At 33.7% G+C, this 14,264-nt stretch overlaps 3 protein-coding genes and 1 non-coding gene across 5 annotated transcripts; 1 reads left to right on the forward strand and 3 right to left on the reverse strand.

The window, feature by feature from the left end:
• The first annotated feature begins 429 nt into the window (after nucleotides 1-429).
• Nucleotides 430-3,190, forward strand: LOC114176435 (magnesium-chelatase subunit ChlI, chloroplastic-like). Its single transcript, XM_028061478.1, has 3 exons — nucleotides 430-646; nucleotides 728-840; nucleotides 1,858-3,190. The coding sequence occupies exons 1-3, from the start codon at nucleotides 571-573 to the stop codon at nucleotides 2,908-2,910; spliced, it is 1,242 nt and encodes a 413-aa protein (XP_027917279.1). The 5' UTR covers nucleotides 430-570; the 3' UTR covers nucleotides 2,911-3,190.
• Nucleotides 3,191-4,254: 1,064 nt separating this feature from the next.
• Nucleotides 4,255-6,501, reverse strand: LOC114176293 (nudix hydrolase 15, mitochondrial-like). Its single transcript, XM_028061278.1, has 4 exons — nucleotides 6,052-6,501; nucleotides 5,783-5,925; nucleotides 4,643-4,762; nucleotides 4,255-4,561 (listed from the first exon to the last, which is right to left on the reverse strand). The coding sequence occupies exons 1-4, from the start codon at nucleotides 6,431-6,433 to the stop codon at nucleotides 4,337-4,339; spliced, it is 870 nt and encodes a 289-aa protein (XP_027917079.1). The 5' UTR covers nucleotides 6,434-6,501; the 3' UTR covers nucleotides 4,255-4,336.
• Nucleotides 6,502-7,669: 1,168 nt separating this feature from the next.
• LOC114179221 (protein IQ-DOMAIN 1-like) lies at nucleotides 7,670-12,069 on the reverse strand. Of its 2 annotated transcripts, none has more exons than XM_028065481.1 (6): nucleotides 11,780-12,069; nucleotides 10,576-10,688; nucleotides 9,715-9,846; nucleotides 9,258-9,485; nucleotides 8,419-8,532; nucleotides 7,670-8,328 (listed from the first exon to the last, which is right to left on the reverse strand). In XM_028065481.1, the coding sequence occupies exons 2-6, from the start codon at nucleotides 10,648-10,650 to the stop codon at nucleotides 7,990-7,992; spliced, it is 888 nt and encodes a 295-aa protein (XP_027921282.1). In that variant the 5' UTR covers nucleotides 10,651-10,688; nucleotides 11,780-12,069; the 3' UTR covers nucleotides 7,670-7,989. The 2 variants fall into 2 exon arrangements, with proteins under 2 accessions (XP_027921282.1, XP_027921283.1); XM_028065482.1 differs by having other exon boundaries at nucleotides 11,761-12,061.
• Nucleotides 12,070-12,397: 328 nt separating this feature from the next.
• On the reverse strand, nucleotides 12,398-12,471 carry TRNAI-UAU. The gene has a single exon. It is a non-coding gene; the product is annotated as a tRNA-Ile (tRNA).
• Nucleotides 12,472-14,264: the final 1,793 nt, after the last annotated feature.

Consider the following 14,264-nt stretch of genomic DNA (forward strand, 5'->3'; position numbering starts at 1 on the left):
TATTAAAACTAATTAACGCACAAATATAAATAAAATAAATACTACAAATTTGCAAATAGACAAAGATTAAATTTAAAATTTAGTTAATACGTAAAATATTTTATTATAATTATAAAATTATATAAAATTTCACAAATTATTATGTAAAGTATTTATGGAATTTTTTTGTATAGTTTGAACAAAATATGTATCTTATGGTGAGTAAAACTTTCCTTATTCAAGCGCGAAACTAAAGTTAATTTGGAAAATTTTCACTTCAGTTAGTGTACGTGGGTTGTATAGTAAAAAAAGATATAGTTAATAATTTAAATTTAGTTTTATTAAAAATATTATTATGAATTATTTTTAATGAGTAAATTGTGCATATGGTCTGATATTTTTTTTGGTAAATAGGACAAAAGCTAGATATGAAAAGTGACCAACAGAGTATCGAGTAGCATACCGAAAGCAGGGTATACGAGAAAGAGAAACGACCAAAACAGTGAATGAAATCTTCCTTGTTAAGCCAAACCGCTTAGCAACGTGAACAACACAACACAAAAGAAGAAGAAGGTACATACAAACAAAACAATGGCTTCAACGTTTTGCAGTTCTTCAATTGCCCTTCTTCATTCTTCAATCCACTCTTCCCAATCCCTTCCCACTGGTACATATCCCAACCTTTCTTTTTGCGTCTGATTGTGATGTCATTTTCAACGCTTCTCTTCTTTCTATTGTGGCTTTGCAGTGCAGATATATGGGCCCAAGTTTTGCGGAGGATTTGGGTTTCAGGCCGTCAAGGGAAGGTCTCCGTTCCCAGTGCCGAGTGCTGTTGCCGCTCAAGTTAACGCTTCAGAACAGGTATGTTATGGATCTTCCGATTCTACGCCCACAATTTTTAACGGGGTATTCTTCTTCCAAGGAAACTAAATGTTGTGTTCTTCGAGTGATTGTTAGCAAAGCATACATTGGGGACATAGTTTCTCTTCAACTTTCACATACAAGGTGTGATTGGACAATGGATGAAATCTCAAATGAAGAAAATATTAGGGCAATGGGGCTTACACTCTATAAAGCCTTCACTATCTTCAAACACTGTTAGGTTTTACTCGGTCGTTTTTTCTCCTCATCATTAACTTTAGTAGTATAAAATTAAATGAGCTTAATTAAAAATGCATAAGTTTTTTTTTTTTGTGTGTGTCTTTGTTCAATGATGAAATGCAGTGTAAGGTAACATTGTTTACTTTTTCAATAATTACTTTAAAAGTCATACCAAGTTTTTTTTCCTAATTGGTTGACTAAAACACACATATACAATAGTATATATATATATATATATATATATATATATATATATATATATATATATATATATATATATATATATATATATATATATATATATATATAAGTTCGAAAGGTATAATAAATATACAGTTGCAATTATGTAAATCCAAATTAAGAACATTCTTCTCGGACAATGATATTACTCAAACAGAATAAGATCTGTAAATCCTTAACATCATAAATCATTTCGTGTAGTTTATAAATATGCATATTACTAATCTCATTTCTTTCTTGAAGTTATCCATAAAATGGACAATTTCTATTTTTTGTTCAAGGGACAGTGATTTGATGTTTCTATGCTATAAATTCTTTTATGCTAATATATAGTACTGGATTTTCATAACTTTTGTAAAGGGTTGGACACTTCATCAGTATTTATCTCCGAAGCAAGTGAAAGTATCTGTTATTCAAAGTTGGTTGATGATGTAAAATTCTTTACGCTTATGTGTTTGGCCCTTTTACCTCTGTTTGTGGTTCATTTTTTTTGGTTTTCCGTTTTGATGACGTCTCTAGTCTGTAAATTTAATCCAGGCTCAGAAGATTTCCTTTAATGAAAGCCAGAGGCCAGTGTATCCATTTTCTGCTATAGTGGGACAGGACGAAATGAAGCTTTGTCTTCTCCTAAATGTGATTGATCCCACGATTGGAGGTGTAATGATCATGGGGGACAGGGGAACAGGGAAGTCTACAACTGTTAGATCATTGGTTGATTTGCTTCCTGAAATCAAGGTTGTTGCTGGTGACCCATATAATTCAGACCCCGAAGATCCAGAATTCATGGGTGTTGAAGTGAGAGAGCGTGTGTTGAAAGGAGAGCAGCTTCAGGTTGTCTTCTCCAAAATCAACATGGTGGATTTGCCACTGGGAGCTACAGAAGATAGAGTGTGTGGGACAATTGACATTGAGAAGGCTCTCAGCGAGGGTGTAAAGGCCTTTGAACCAGGCCTTCTGGCCAAAGCTAATAGGGGAATTCTGTATGTTGATGAAGTTAACCTTTTGGATGATCACTTAGTTGATGTATTGTTGGATTCTGCTGCATCAGGTTGGAACACGGTTGAGAGAGAGGGCATATCAGTATCTCATCCAGCTAGGTTTATCCTAATTGGTTCAGGCAACCCTGAAGAAGGAGAACTTAGGCCACAGCTGCTGGATAGGTTTGGAATGCATGCTCAAGTAGGGACTGTAAGGGATGCTGAGCTAAGGGTGAAGATTGTAGAGGAGAGAACTTGTTTTGACAAAAACCCAAAAGGATTTCGACACTCTTACAAGGCTCAGCAAGAAAAGCTCCAGCAACAAATTGCCTCAGCGAGGAGTTTTCTTCCTTCTGTTCAAATTGACCGTGATCTCAAGGTAAAAATCTCCCATGTTTGTGCAGAGTTGAATGTGGATGGATTAAGAGGAGACATAGTGATAAACAGAGCTGCAAAAGCTCTTGCTGCCCTCAAGGGGAGTGTCAAAGTAAGTGTAGAGGATATTGCCACTGTCATCCCCAACTGCTTGAGGCACCGTCTTCGAAAGGATCCCTTGGAATCGATAGATTCAGGTTTACTTGTCCTGGAGAAATTTTATGCGGTTTTCCGCTGAACATGGTACAACATGCTCTGCTGCCTTTTCTATGTTCTTTCAATATTTTACCACTTAGGTTTTTACATTTTAGCCTTTTCTTTGGGGATTGTCATTTTCCTTAAAATTAACACGAACGAGATTCAGAAATCCTGTGTACAAATGATACTTGAGGTCTTTTGCGTTGTACGGTGTGTGGATCTATAGTTTCTTCAGAATGTGGAATCTACCGAGTTAGAGTGGTACTTCCCATCAATTTCTGAACCGAACTTTCATAAATAAAATGCAGTTCCTTTTTGTAGCTTTGAATAAAGTAGTATTTTACTAAATGTTTAACATTATGAAATGTTTTGTCCACTTATCTAAATGTGTGCACACCAATATAAATTATCCGACAAGATATTCTGCACATTCTCGAAACACGCCTGTCACACTGAATGTTTCTGTACCGTTGTATGGTACATATGAACATGCATCTATATATTTATTTGCAATTTACTGGACTTTGCAAACAGTAGAATTGCAGGAAGACAAATTCATTTAAACTAAAATTCTATAGATGATCTACTGTATTCAAAAGTAGGCCTTCCAACACTCAGTGATGGTCACGTGGCTCCTCCCTTGAACCATATTAATTCATCAAACTACCAAGTCAAATATGACATCTTTGCTCGAATATATCAGTGGGGGGACCAAACAACTGAGTCCGAGATAATATAACAAAAGACCATTTGTTTTGTTAGGTTCCTACAACTCTGAGAAGGACAGAGGTCAAACTCAGGAAGAGTTCTCAGACAAAGTCTAGACAAGAATCTTAAATTTAGGACACAAATATACAACAGTCTTAAATTTAAGTCACAAGTCTTAACCTTAAAATTTAGATCTTATAATATGCTGATGTGACATGAAAGTTTTAAATTTAAGATGCAAGGCTTTACAAAAAAAAGGTTCTCAATTGAACACGATGAGAATCTTAAAATTAGGAATTGGACCTTATGACTCTGAGTTTTAAGCATAAAATACTTCTTAATATCAACACTATTTTAAGAACACCAATTTTAAAGGAAAAATAATTGTCTAGACATTCAAACGTGACATTGTTGACTTTTGTAAGACTCCATTATTGCTTATATTGATGTGGTACGAGACTCTTTTAAAGTAGATTTTTTTTATCATTCTCTTGTGTTGTAAATGTTCTCAGAGAAAACTAAGAAGAAAACAAGTTACTGATCACTAAGTGCATCTAGGACTATTAGACGCTACTTTAAGTGATTCAATTTCCGAAAGTCTCTCAACTTTATGATGTATTAACAAGCGATGCGATGTACCTTCTTCCTTTCTTAGTAAATATAAACACTTGCTATGGTTTCCAGAACTCTGTTATGATTTTTTTTTTTTGCATTATTAAGAACAGATGTAAAAGACAGAGTTACAGAAAAAAATGAATTCAAGGTAATGTAGTATCATTTGACACATTCTGTGGAACCTTGAATTTAGGATTCTGCTCCACGAAAGCTGGTGGCCGTTGGTACACAACTGATGCAGCTCTAATCAAGATCCCAGCCGTTAAACCCCATATAAGGTATTTTTTATGGCCGACACCATAGTCAAAGAAATGCAACAAAAACTTCTCTCCCATCCACTCCCTCTCTTCCTGCCTCCGATTTTCATCCTGGTTAAAGTGATGACATCAGATACGTGATATAAAGAATGAAGATGACACGATATAAAAATGAAAATAACAAGCATGGACCTTGAGAAACATTTCCAAAGGTGCATCAAATACTGCTTCTACTTCAGCTGGATTTAGAACAGGTTTGAATGCTTTCTTGTCATTAAGTATGCCAATGACGGGAACTACCCTTAGGAGATGCTACAAATAAAACAGTCACAAGTTAAAAGTACTGCAGCAAAATTTCCCATTCAACCCATATAAGATGAAGCACATGCGAAATGAAATAGACTAACAAATGAGAGTTTAAACATTAACACAAATGTGGTTAGAGTTTATGTTTAAACAACCCATATATGTTGTTGTGTCACTCTAATAGGCAACATATACACTTCTGTTCATGTTTATAAGTTTACAATCCTTTTACATATCAAACTATCGCCTAAGATCAAAGAATAATAACAAGTTAAGAACTAATAAGATAATGAAGGGCCCTCAGCCACTTTTTTTAGCATTTACGTAGAAACTGTGGACTCATTGAAAATCTTTACTCACTTCAATGATACAGGCACTCTTTCACAAGTAGGGGCACTCTATATTTCTGCGATTTTCTTCAACGGTGAAGAAGCAAAAGGCCAAAACAAGTCACTCAATGTAACATTCCTTACTAGATAGTCAAAAAAGAAAGCTCATCAGTTTGTCTTTTTCAGATACAAATTCCTAATATAAGAAATGGACACAACTCTGGGTAATAACACTTGAAATATTAACCAAGGGTATTAATTTTAGTGCAAATCCATTACTCACTACATTATGTTACAAAGACGTGTACAATCAACAGACAAAACTAACAATTTGTTAACAAATACTCTATACCTCAACTGAACTTCATTTTTCTGGATAGAGAATTTGAGTTTATTCAAAATTTAGAAGACAAAACTGTGGTACATGGTGATATTAAAAGTCACTTAATTTCAGAGTTCCTTCTAGATCAAACGATCGTTCATAAATCATTAAGCCTCCAGTTATGGTCCTTTCACATAACTATTTCATGAAACAAAAACCACGTAAATTAAAAATCTAACATCAAAATTCCTAATCACAAATAAATGCTGAACACACAATTTTGCTTTCACCCAGAAGCAAGTGAGGACAGAGATGCATCTAAAGTTACACTAATCACTCAAGCTAGTGAAAAGCATCAAATAGAACACAGAATACCTTAGACAAAAATGGTTGAAGAACAGTAACAACATTGACAAGTTCCGGGTCCAACCCAATTTCCTCCTTTGCCTCTCTTTTTGCAGTGTCCCCATCATCCTTATCTCCCTCCTCCGCTTTCCCACCGGGCAACGCCACCTCACCTGCAAAAACAACAAATGAAACAAACAATTCACCCCTCAATCCCCACAACCTAAATTGCATTTATTTTAAAACAAAATTCAACACCATCAAAAGAAAAAAACGATAGAAACTTCGTTCAGACTGACCCGAGTGAGTAGAGAGCTTGGAAGAGCGCTTAGTGAGAATGACTCTTAGATCCCCATCATCACCTTCAAAGAGGCAAATCAAAACAGCAGCTTTTTTGGGTCTGAATTTTTCTGGGTTTTGACCAACTGGGGTTACTGCTTCTGGAAAACCCACCTGCGAAACAACCTTTCCACCACTTTCTTCAATCCGCTGCTCCACAATATCTTCAGGGAAAGACGGGGCCTTGTACTGTCGAAGGTGCTGTGCCAGCGTCAAAAGCCTCTGAGATCCTCCCGTGCCCGCGTTGGAAGAAGAATCCATGATTTTCGAGATAGATGATGATGCTATGGGTAATAAGGATCTTATTGTTGCTGAGGTTTTCACAAAGGAAACCATGTGCATCACAGTTATGAACAGAACCACCAACTACTCAATCTGCTTTAGGCACGCTTTCTCTTAAACTAGGTACAATGCATTTTTTTTTTTTAAGAAATCAGTGAAAGTTGAATAACAAATACGTGTCCATCATGAACACATTATTCTTTTATTGAAAATAACCGTTTTTCCTAAAAGCTTCTGCCAATGTTTATTCAATACAAAATCGTTATGATTTATGAAAGGGGATATAAAAGTACTACCAATGTTTATTTGAGTGATAAGTATAATTTTTGTTGAGTGGCATGCATTAGGAATAATAAATCAATAACCATTTTCATTTACGATATGGACATAATCTCATGCTGTAAAATTTATCATGAAGTCAGAAGAATATAATGTTTTTATTTTTCCTACAAGAAGACAATAAAAGTAGGCTCCTAATAAGATAAAATGTCAGCATCTTTATGGGTTAAAATTAGTTTATATATTAGAAAAATCATCTAAGATTATTCTCTTTAAATTCTAACTTCATAAATTTTAGTTTATGAAAAAATTAAGTTGATATTTTCTTCTTATAATGATACTTTATTAACTCCTCCATAAACTAAAATTAATTTATATATAAACTACATTATATAACCTTTCTAGATATTTTTCTTAACTTGTGTATAAAATAATTCTAATTTATAAAAAAATTAGTTATTTATCTTTATTTTTCTCACCTAAAATCTTTTGGATGAAATTTGTTTAAACAATTCTTTATTTTGTTGTTATCTCCTTAGAATGCTAAAGTCAGACCATCATGTTTTACTTTTATTAAAGTCAATCACCTTTTGCATTGAGGATATTGGCTCAAATGAATTAACTATATAAATTATTTAAAAAAAAAATTCTTTGAGGATATTAATTATATAAATGATTTTTTATTAAAGTCAATCTCCTTTTGCATTGAGGATATTACTTATATGCCTGCATATTGTTTTTCATTTTTTGACGAACTTAATATATCTCTTCCCAACAAATTCCTTCTACATTCATTTAATGGACTAACCTATTTCATTTTTCTTTTCATAAACTATTATGAAAAATAGTGGTGCGGCCACAAACTTATAACAACAAACAGAAAGAAGTTTATTAACTTACAAAACTAGTAATACAGTTGAAAAATGACATGTTACATATGGGATGATGATAAAATTAAGCATCAAGAAATTCACAAGAGAATCACAGCTTCAAAATCTTTCTACTAAAAACGAAGTGGGGAGAAAGAACTGTCAATCTATCTATAATTCGTCTCAACATTGCACTAAATATACAATATTGAAGATAACAAAAACCAATCAACAAATCACACAAATGCTGGTTTGTTGGTCCATTTTCTATCACTAAGATTGAATTTCACTCGCATTCATATGCACAAATTGGAAGCAATCCAATAAATAAAGGAAAACAGATTGCCTTTTCATCTTTATACACACTGTAACTGTAACCACTTAAAAACCAATTTCACTGCTAATGGTAAACGATATATCCTTTATAAAATATGCATGGTTCTGTTGTTTGCATCAGCTTGAGTACACTCATTGCTTTTCTTCCTCCACTGTTTTTTTCTCTGTAGCAGGATAAGACAATCTTCTTCTAGCTTTAACAGTTCCTTTTGGATTCCCTAAGGGTTTAGTTCCTTTAGCATTAGATGAAGGAGTTTTAACTGAAACTGGTTGTTTTGATGTTGATGATTTCTTAACCTTATTAACTTTGCTTGACATCTTAATTTGATCTTTCCTGGGGCTAATGGCAACACTGGTGGGGACACGGCTTTCCCAAGGGCGTGCAGCAATCCAGCGATCCTTCCAGCTCCAACTCCAACTAGCTTTGCCAAGTTCATAATTGCCTAGACCTTGGCTAGAGTTGGCCCTCCACTGCGTTGTTCATAAGATATGCATATGATTTTCAGAAAAACCAAGTGAAACAAGGTTGTGACTATTACTCATTAATAAGATTTAACCTACCTGATGAGAGAAAGCATATGCCATGCTTCTTTCCCGTTTAACTGCTGCTTCTTCTCTTAGGTGTAACCTTGCAAGGATTTTCTCCATGGTTTCAGAACCACCACTCCATTCCACCTGTTATTTGTTTAAACTGTTGGTCAACGAAAGGGTGACTCAAGAGGGTTCTATCCATTTCTTGTATCTGATGAAATTATTGCATTGCATTTCAAGCATTTCATCTTTAATTGAATAGGAAAAACTAATATCTGGAATCTGATTTCAATTAGGTACACATGTTTTAGGATATCTCGATAAGAATTTCAACTTGGTAGTATAGAAAACAGAAGAGGAAGTTTCTACAAAGATAGAAATGCATTCTGTGATATGTAATACAATAAGATAGGAGCCTCTGTATAAACAAAAAGTGTATTTCTTAACTAAAATTCGACCATTGCCTTTCCATAAAATAAACAACTTCATATTGAAGATTCAATCAGAGGAAATGAGGAAAATGTGATCACAGTGGTAAGTAAGGGCATGTTTGTTATGCCCAAAGATTTATATGCATGTGAGAGATTTTGCACAAACTGACTCGTGTGGGGAGACTCTCCACTCATGACACTGTTTCAATCACTTAATGCATTTGGCCATTTACTAATCACATAGAAAACCATAGAGATCTTTAAAATAATATCACATATATACATATTTGAAACAGAGAAGGCAATGAAATCATAAATATACATTTGGCTATTGATGTATAGTCATAGTAGTGGAGAGACTGATCAACAAACTGGCAACAGTTTGAGAAGAAAGCAAATTCATTATAGGATGACTGACAATTATTAGCTGTAGGTTACCTCAAGGTCATGAATCTTGGCCTCTAGTTTTAGTTGAGAATGTAGTTTCTTCCGTTTGAGCCTGTCTTCTGTCACCATACATATTCGACGAGCTCTAATCTCAGCCTGTATCTTGGTCCATGAATGAAGATGAGTGATAGTTGTACTAGTTTGTTTTTGAACAGAGAAACCTTGAGTCAGGGTTCTCAGTTTTGTGAATCCTCTCAAGCGACGTAAATGTTTTCTAGCCTGGTAATTTCAAAAGACAGCATCTCAAAACAGAATCAGAAGACATTAACAGAAGCTTTGCACATAGTAATGCATACATGATTCACACATCTGTCAGCAAAAAATAATGTCAAAATAAATGGTATGCAAGACAGACAGACACACATAATGTGCCTGTTATGGATGTGCTTAAATCAACGTAGTTAAGTTTGACTTGGTTTGTCTCTTTGAGGTTTTCACTTTGGCATACCTTATAAGCTCGGAATGCTGTTTGGATCCTTGTTGCAGCAATAGTTTCAATTGATACTCCAGCTGACTCTAGATTTTCGCTTTTAATGCCATTTGCTAAACTGCTGGACTTTTTCCCTTTATAAATCTTAGTCTGAAACACAATTAATTCCCATGAATCCCTACGTCAAATGTGAGAATATTTGTGCGGATATTAGGCCAAAACAACCCTCAAACAAAATAAGTACCAATATTTCTAACAAATAACGTTGCAGCAGCCTAAAGAAAAAATAGATAAACAGGACAGTTAAGAGGTCGTTATAAACAATAACACATGCTACTTCTCATATACATGTTGCCAGACTCAAGATAAAACTTCAATTTCTAGAAGTGCTGTTTGAAAACTAATTATATTGAGCCGAGTGGCATCAACTGATTCAAGTTAACTGACCCCAGAAAGTGAGATAAGGGTTGGTTCTTGCTGTTGTAATTATTTACAGGCATGTTGCTGTCCAAAACTCTGAATTACTTTATGTAGAACAAATCTAAACTTTGCCTTTCAATTTATATCAACAAAGTATTTTGCATTGACAAAATGTCGGTTATTTCAATTCTTGGACGATGACTAACTAGGGTCTAAAGATAACTTACTCACAGTTCAATCCCTCATAGCAATGAGCAGTCACTCTCCAAATCACAAAACCTTAACTGCTAAAGTAAGACACACGTCATACTGCATGATCAAGATAAATTACCTTCAAAGCATTCAAAGAGATTTATTTTTTTCCTTGAAAATAATGAAAGTGAAGAGGTCTACGATAAATTTTTCAAACTCATTTATCCATGCCAAATTCAAACCAAGAAACTAAGACAGATAATGTACCTTTACTTTCTTTGACCTTCCTTCTTTTGATTTTCTTGAGCTAATTATTGTCTTAAACCAATCACCTGAACCCATTCTTGATGTCAAGTAGCTTCTTTCAAACTAACATAACCCTGGGAATATTAAAAGATTAGCACAACACTACAAATAAAGGTTTGTTCATAAACAGAAGAGGAAGACTGTTAGATACTAGAGTTGCAGTGATCTGTCCCCATTGGTTGTCTTTCTATTTATCCAAATAACTAACCGAAAACATTAGACCTATTTCTTCAAACATTTGCCCCTCCAAGATTATATTCTCGTGGAAGTAATTTATAGTCAAGCTCAATATAGATTATTAGTGTAGAACTCTTCATCCATGGAACATCATATCATATTATTTATCATATTGATTCAGAAAGATGGGAATAATTGAATATTGGGATATAGGAAATAGATACTAGGATTTTAAGGTGCATGGTGCAAGTAAAATGTTGGGAATTTAGTATTTAAGGTTGAAGGGTATTTTTTTACTAATATAATGATTAATAAAGCGTGCTGGGTTTGCCAATTCAAGGATATGGCAGCGTAATAAGTTTTGGACTTAGATTTGAATTGATGCTTGAAATTATTTTAAAGTTCTGTTTCTTCTTCCCCAATCTAATTTTCCTCCAATGATTTATTTCTCCCACTTTCTGTCTCCCTTTCCCTCTATCTCTTCTTCCCTTCCCTAAACACCGAACTACATCCATTAACCAGAATAGAAATAAATTTACCACCACTGGTCTTGATAGTCACTGTACAATTGAATTTTATCAGCAATAACAAGAAGATCAGAGACCAAACATTTGGAACAAAACTTCGGTTACTATTATCATTCCGTTTGTAGAAATAAACAAATCCCAACAATAATGTCCCAACCAACTGAAATTCATAATAAAACAACCCAATGGTATTTCTTCCTTATCAGAGTCACAAGCAGCATCAGAAACAGGGATCAACAACTAAAGTACTAACTAAACTACTTAAAAAATGTATAAATGAAAAAAAGATATATGCTTAGTTACGTAGCAAGCAAATCATAATACCACAACATGTCAAAATCCATCTGGGTCTCACAACATAACCAACACGAATCCCAGAACCAGAATCACGTTTATGAATCCAGAAAATGGAGCAAACAGTGCAAGAACAAACAAAAAGCACCTGGGGATGGATGGCATACCAGAGAACAAGGGGAGAAGTGTCCAAGGCAACCCCTTCTTCCTCGCTTGTGCAACAAGATTTCTGGATGGAAAAAAGATGTGGGGAACACTAATATCAGGATAGAAGTAAAGAGGAAGGAAATATTAAAGGGAACAAAAGGTAGGTGTTGAATATGGATAATGGAATGCCATGGCCCAATGCAAGCTTTGATTTCACAAGGAGAAAAAGAAAACAAACAAAAAAAGATACGAGAGAAAAATCTCTGTTTTCTCTGTCTCACTCAATCAAAGGCTCAACAAACGCATATAAACACCACAAGGCCCACATCTGAAAAAGAAATGAAAAAAAATGAACATTGGCGTGCAGTTTAGTCTGACAGACAGAGTAACATAATATTACATGACACGGTAGCATTTTGGAGAAATTCAACAACGGAGGCTACAGCTACAGTTATAACGACAGCAGAACAAACCGTGAAAACAGAATCTCGACGTTGACTGTGTTGCTTTTTTGGCACTTTTTTCTATTGATGAACATGAATTTGTAAAAGTAATTTTTTCATCTTTTGGGATAAGACGAAAGATAGATTAAACGTGTTGAGGCACCTTCCATCACAAGGTATTATTTTAATAAGACTTGGTCTCGGCGAGGCTCGAACTCGCGACCTTCGGCTCATAAGACCAACGCTCTAACCAACTGAGCTACGGGACCACGTTAATTTTACGGAATTTTATGTTATTTGGACAATTAAATCTGTTCATTGAAGTATTCAATTATTATTTTTGGATATTCAAGTGTCAATTCTATGTATTTGCCTAAAATAGTTTCAAAAGGACAGCTGTATTTTGAAATAACTCAATGAAAATACATTTTGTGGACCTTGATGTATAGCTATACTTGTTGCTTTCATGTGATAATGACGTTTAAATGGTCTAATTAAAAGTCTATTCTTTTTATTCAATATAAAATTTCTTCTCCCACACTTGTAAACAAAGTTATCTTTTGTTGATGTGGTTTAAAATGAACATTTTGTTTATTAAAGATTCAATGCTAGATTTGTCAACATGATTCTTGTTTGGCAAAAAATAAATTATCAATATAAATAATTTGGATTCTTAACGTAATGTTAGATGACATTTTTTTTTTTTGTGGTGTCTGTATCACGGTAAACACTTTGCAAATAAAATATTAGCTGTCTTGTAACTTTTGAACTACTTCTTACTTTTTTTTTTCTTTCATTTATTGATTTCTAAATTAGTATCCTAAGGACAGCAACACCAAAACCCATTTTTTCTTTTTGAGTTAGTTGATGAAATAACCGGATATTTAGTGGCCTATTCACTAGCTATTTTATTTTATTTTTTCAGATATTTTACAGTTTAAAACAATTCATTATAAATACTTTTAGATAGAAAAATAAATAAACTTAGTATTTTAACATAAATAATTTTATACATGTTAAGTTTATTTTCAATTAGTTTTTCAAAAATATATTTTTTAACTCATAAATTAAAATTAAACTCATTTTTTTATCTGTTAGAAATACTTAAAAAAAATTCTCCCAAACGCCTTAGCATTAATATCTATATATTTTCTAAAACATATTTAAATTTATTCCTTATTATTATTAATTAAAATAATGAAAATTTTTTGAAAAGTAAGAATCACAAGTAAAATAGTTAAGATCTACAAAAGTTTAAAACTTCTAATAATGATAATCAATGTTAAAGATTGTATTGTTAGATCTTTTACATTTAATTAGTAAGAAAATAAAATTATGGGCAAAAGATCTTTCTACTCCATCTAAATTCATCTCAATCATTTGGTTGTAACAATTTTTTTCATAACACCTTCAATAAGATGCTTAAAAATAAAATTATCAGTTTAATAAACTCTTATAGTCCATAAATTAGTTGCAACAATGGACACCCATCTCCACATGAATGGATCCCATGAAATGAAGTTCAATGGGTAACAACGAAGTTGTTGTTAACTAAAGTACACCAAATAATTTGATTAAATTTTATGTCTCATTCCTATGGCGAGATGTACTATAAATTGTGACAATAATAAGGTTGAGGTATGTGCATTATTATGCTTATTTTATAAAATACCTCTTAATAAACCCAATGGTTGAGGTATGTGCATTATTTTATAAAATACCTCTTAATAAACCCAATGACAATTATTGTAGGGGTATGAGTCACAAACCATCCTTTGAGGGTTTACCTAGTGAGTGTGATGGTGGGCCGCCATTGTGAGACATGGGCAAGTCTCTAAGTGACACTCATGAAACAAGATACATGCACATGGCCATAACGTGCACCCACTGATTAGAACCTATAATGAACATCGATATTGTATGTCTTATTTACTAAAACTCGGTCACAGGGGATGTAGCTCAAGGCAATTAAGTATCTGCATTTTCTCGAGTGGAAGTTTATAAGCACTAGGTGTAAGGGTTAGACCCGGAAGGTTCCTTATGCTAAACTACAATATTTTGT

The sequence above is a fragment of the Vigna unguiculata genome, chromosome 3 (assembly GCF_004118075.2).
Source record: "Vigna unguiculata cultivar IT97K-499-35 chromosome 3, ASM411807v1, whole genome shotgun sequence".
NCBI classification, from domain to species: Eukaryota; Viridiplantae; Streptophyta; class Magnoliopsida; order Fabales; family Fabaceae; genus Vigna; species Vigna unguiculata.

Coding starts and splice junctions, on each gene's coding strand:
- LOC114176293 (XM_028061278.1), bottom strand. CDS start 6,433: ATGCACATGGTTTCCTTTGTGAAAACCTCAGCAACAATAAGATCCTTA. Junction 5,926..6,051: donor CAAGCTCTCTACTCACTCGG/GTCAGTCTGAAC, acceptor TTGTTTTTGCAG/GTGAGGTGGCGTTGCCCGGT. Junction 4,562..4,642: donor CTTTGGAAATGTTTCTCAAG/GTCCATGCTTGT, acceptor CACTTTAACCAG/GATGAAAATCGGAGGCAGGA.
- LOC114176435 (XM_028061478.1), top strand. CDS start 571: ATGGCTTCAACGTTTTGCAGTTCTTCAATTGCCCTTCTTCATTCTTCA. Junction 647..727: donor TTCCCAATCCCTTCCCACTG/GTACATATCCCA, acceptor GTGGCTTTGCAG/TGCAGATATATGGGCCCAAG. Junction 841..1,857: donor AAGTTAACGCTTCAGAACAG/GTATGTTATGGA, acceptor AATTTAATCCAG/GCTCAGAAGATTTCCTTTAA.
- LOC114179221 (XM_028065481.1), bottom strand. CDS start 10,650: ATGGGTTCAGGTGATTGGTTTAAGACAATAATTAGCTCAAGAAAATCA. Junction 9,847..10,575: donor GAAGGTCAAAGAAAGTAAAG/GTACATTATCTG, acceptor ATTGTGTTTCAG/ACTAAGATTTATAAAGGGAA. Junction 8,533..9,257: donor CCAAGATTCATGACCTTGAG/GTAACCTACAGC, acceptor AACAAATAACAG/GTGGAATGGAGTGGTGGTTC.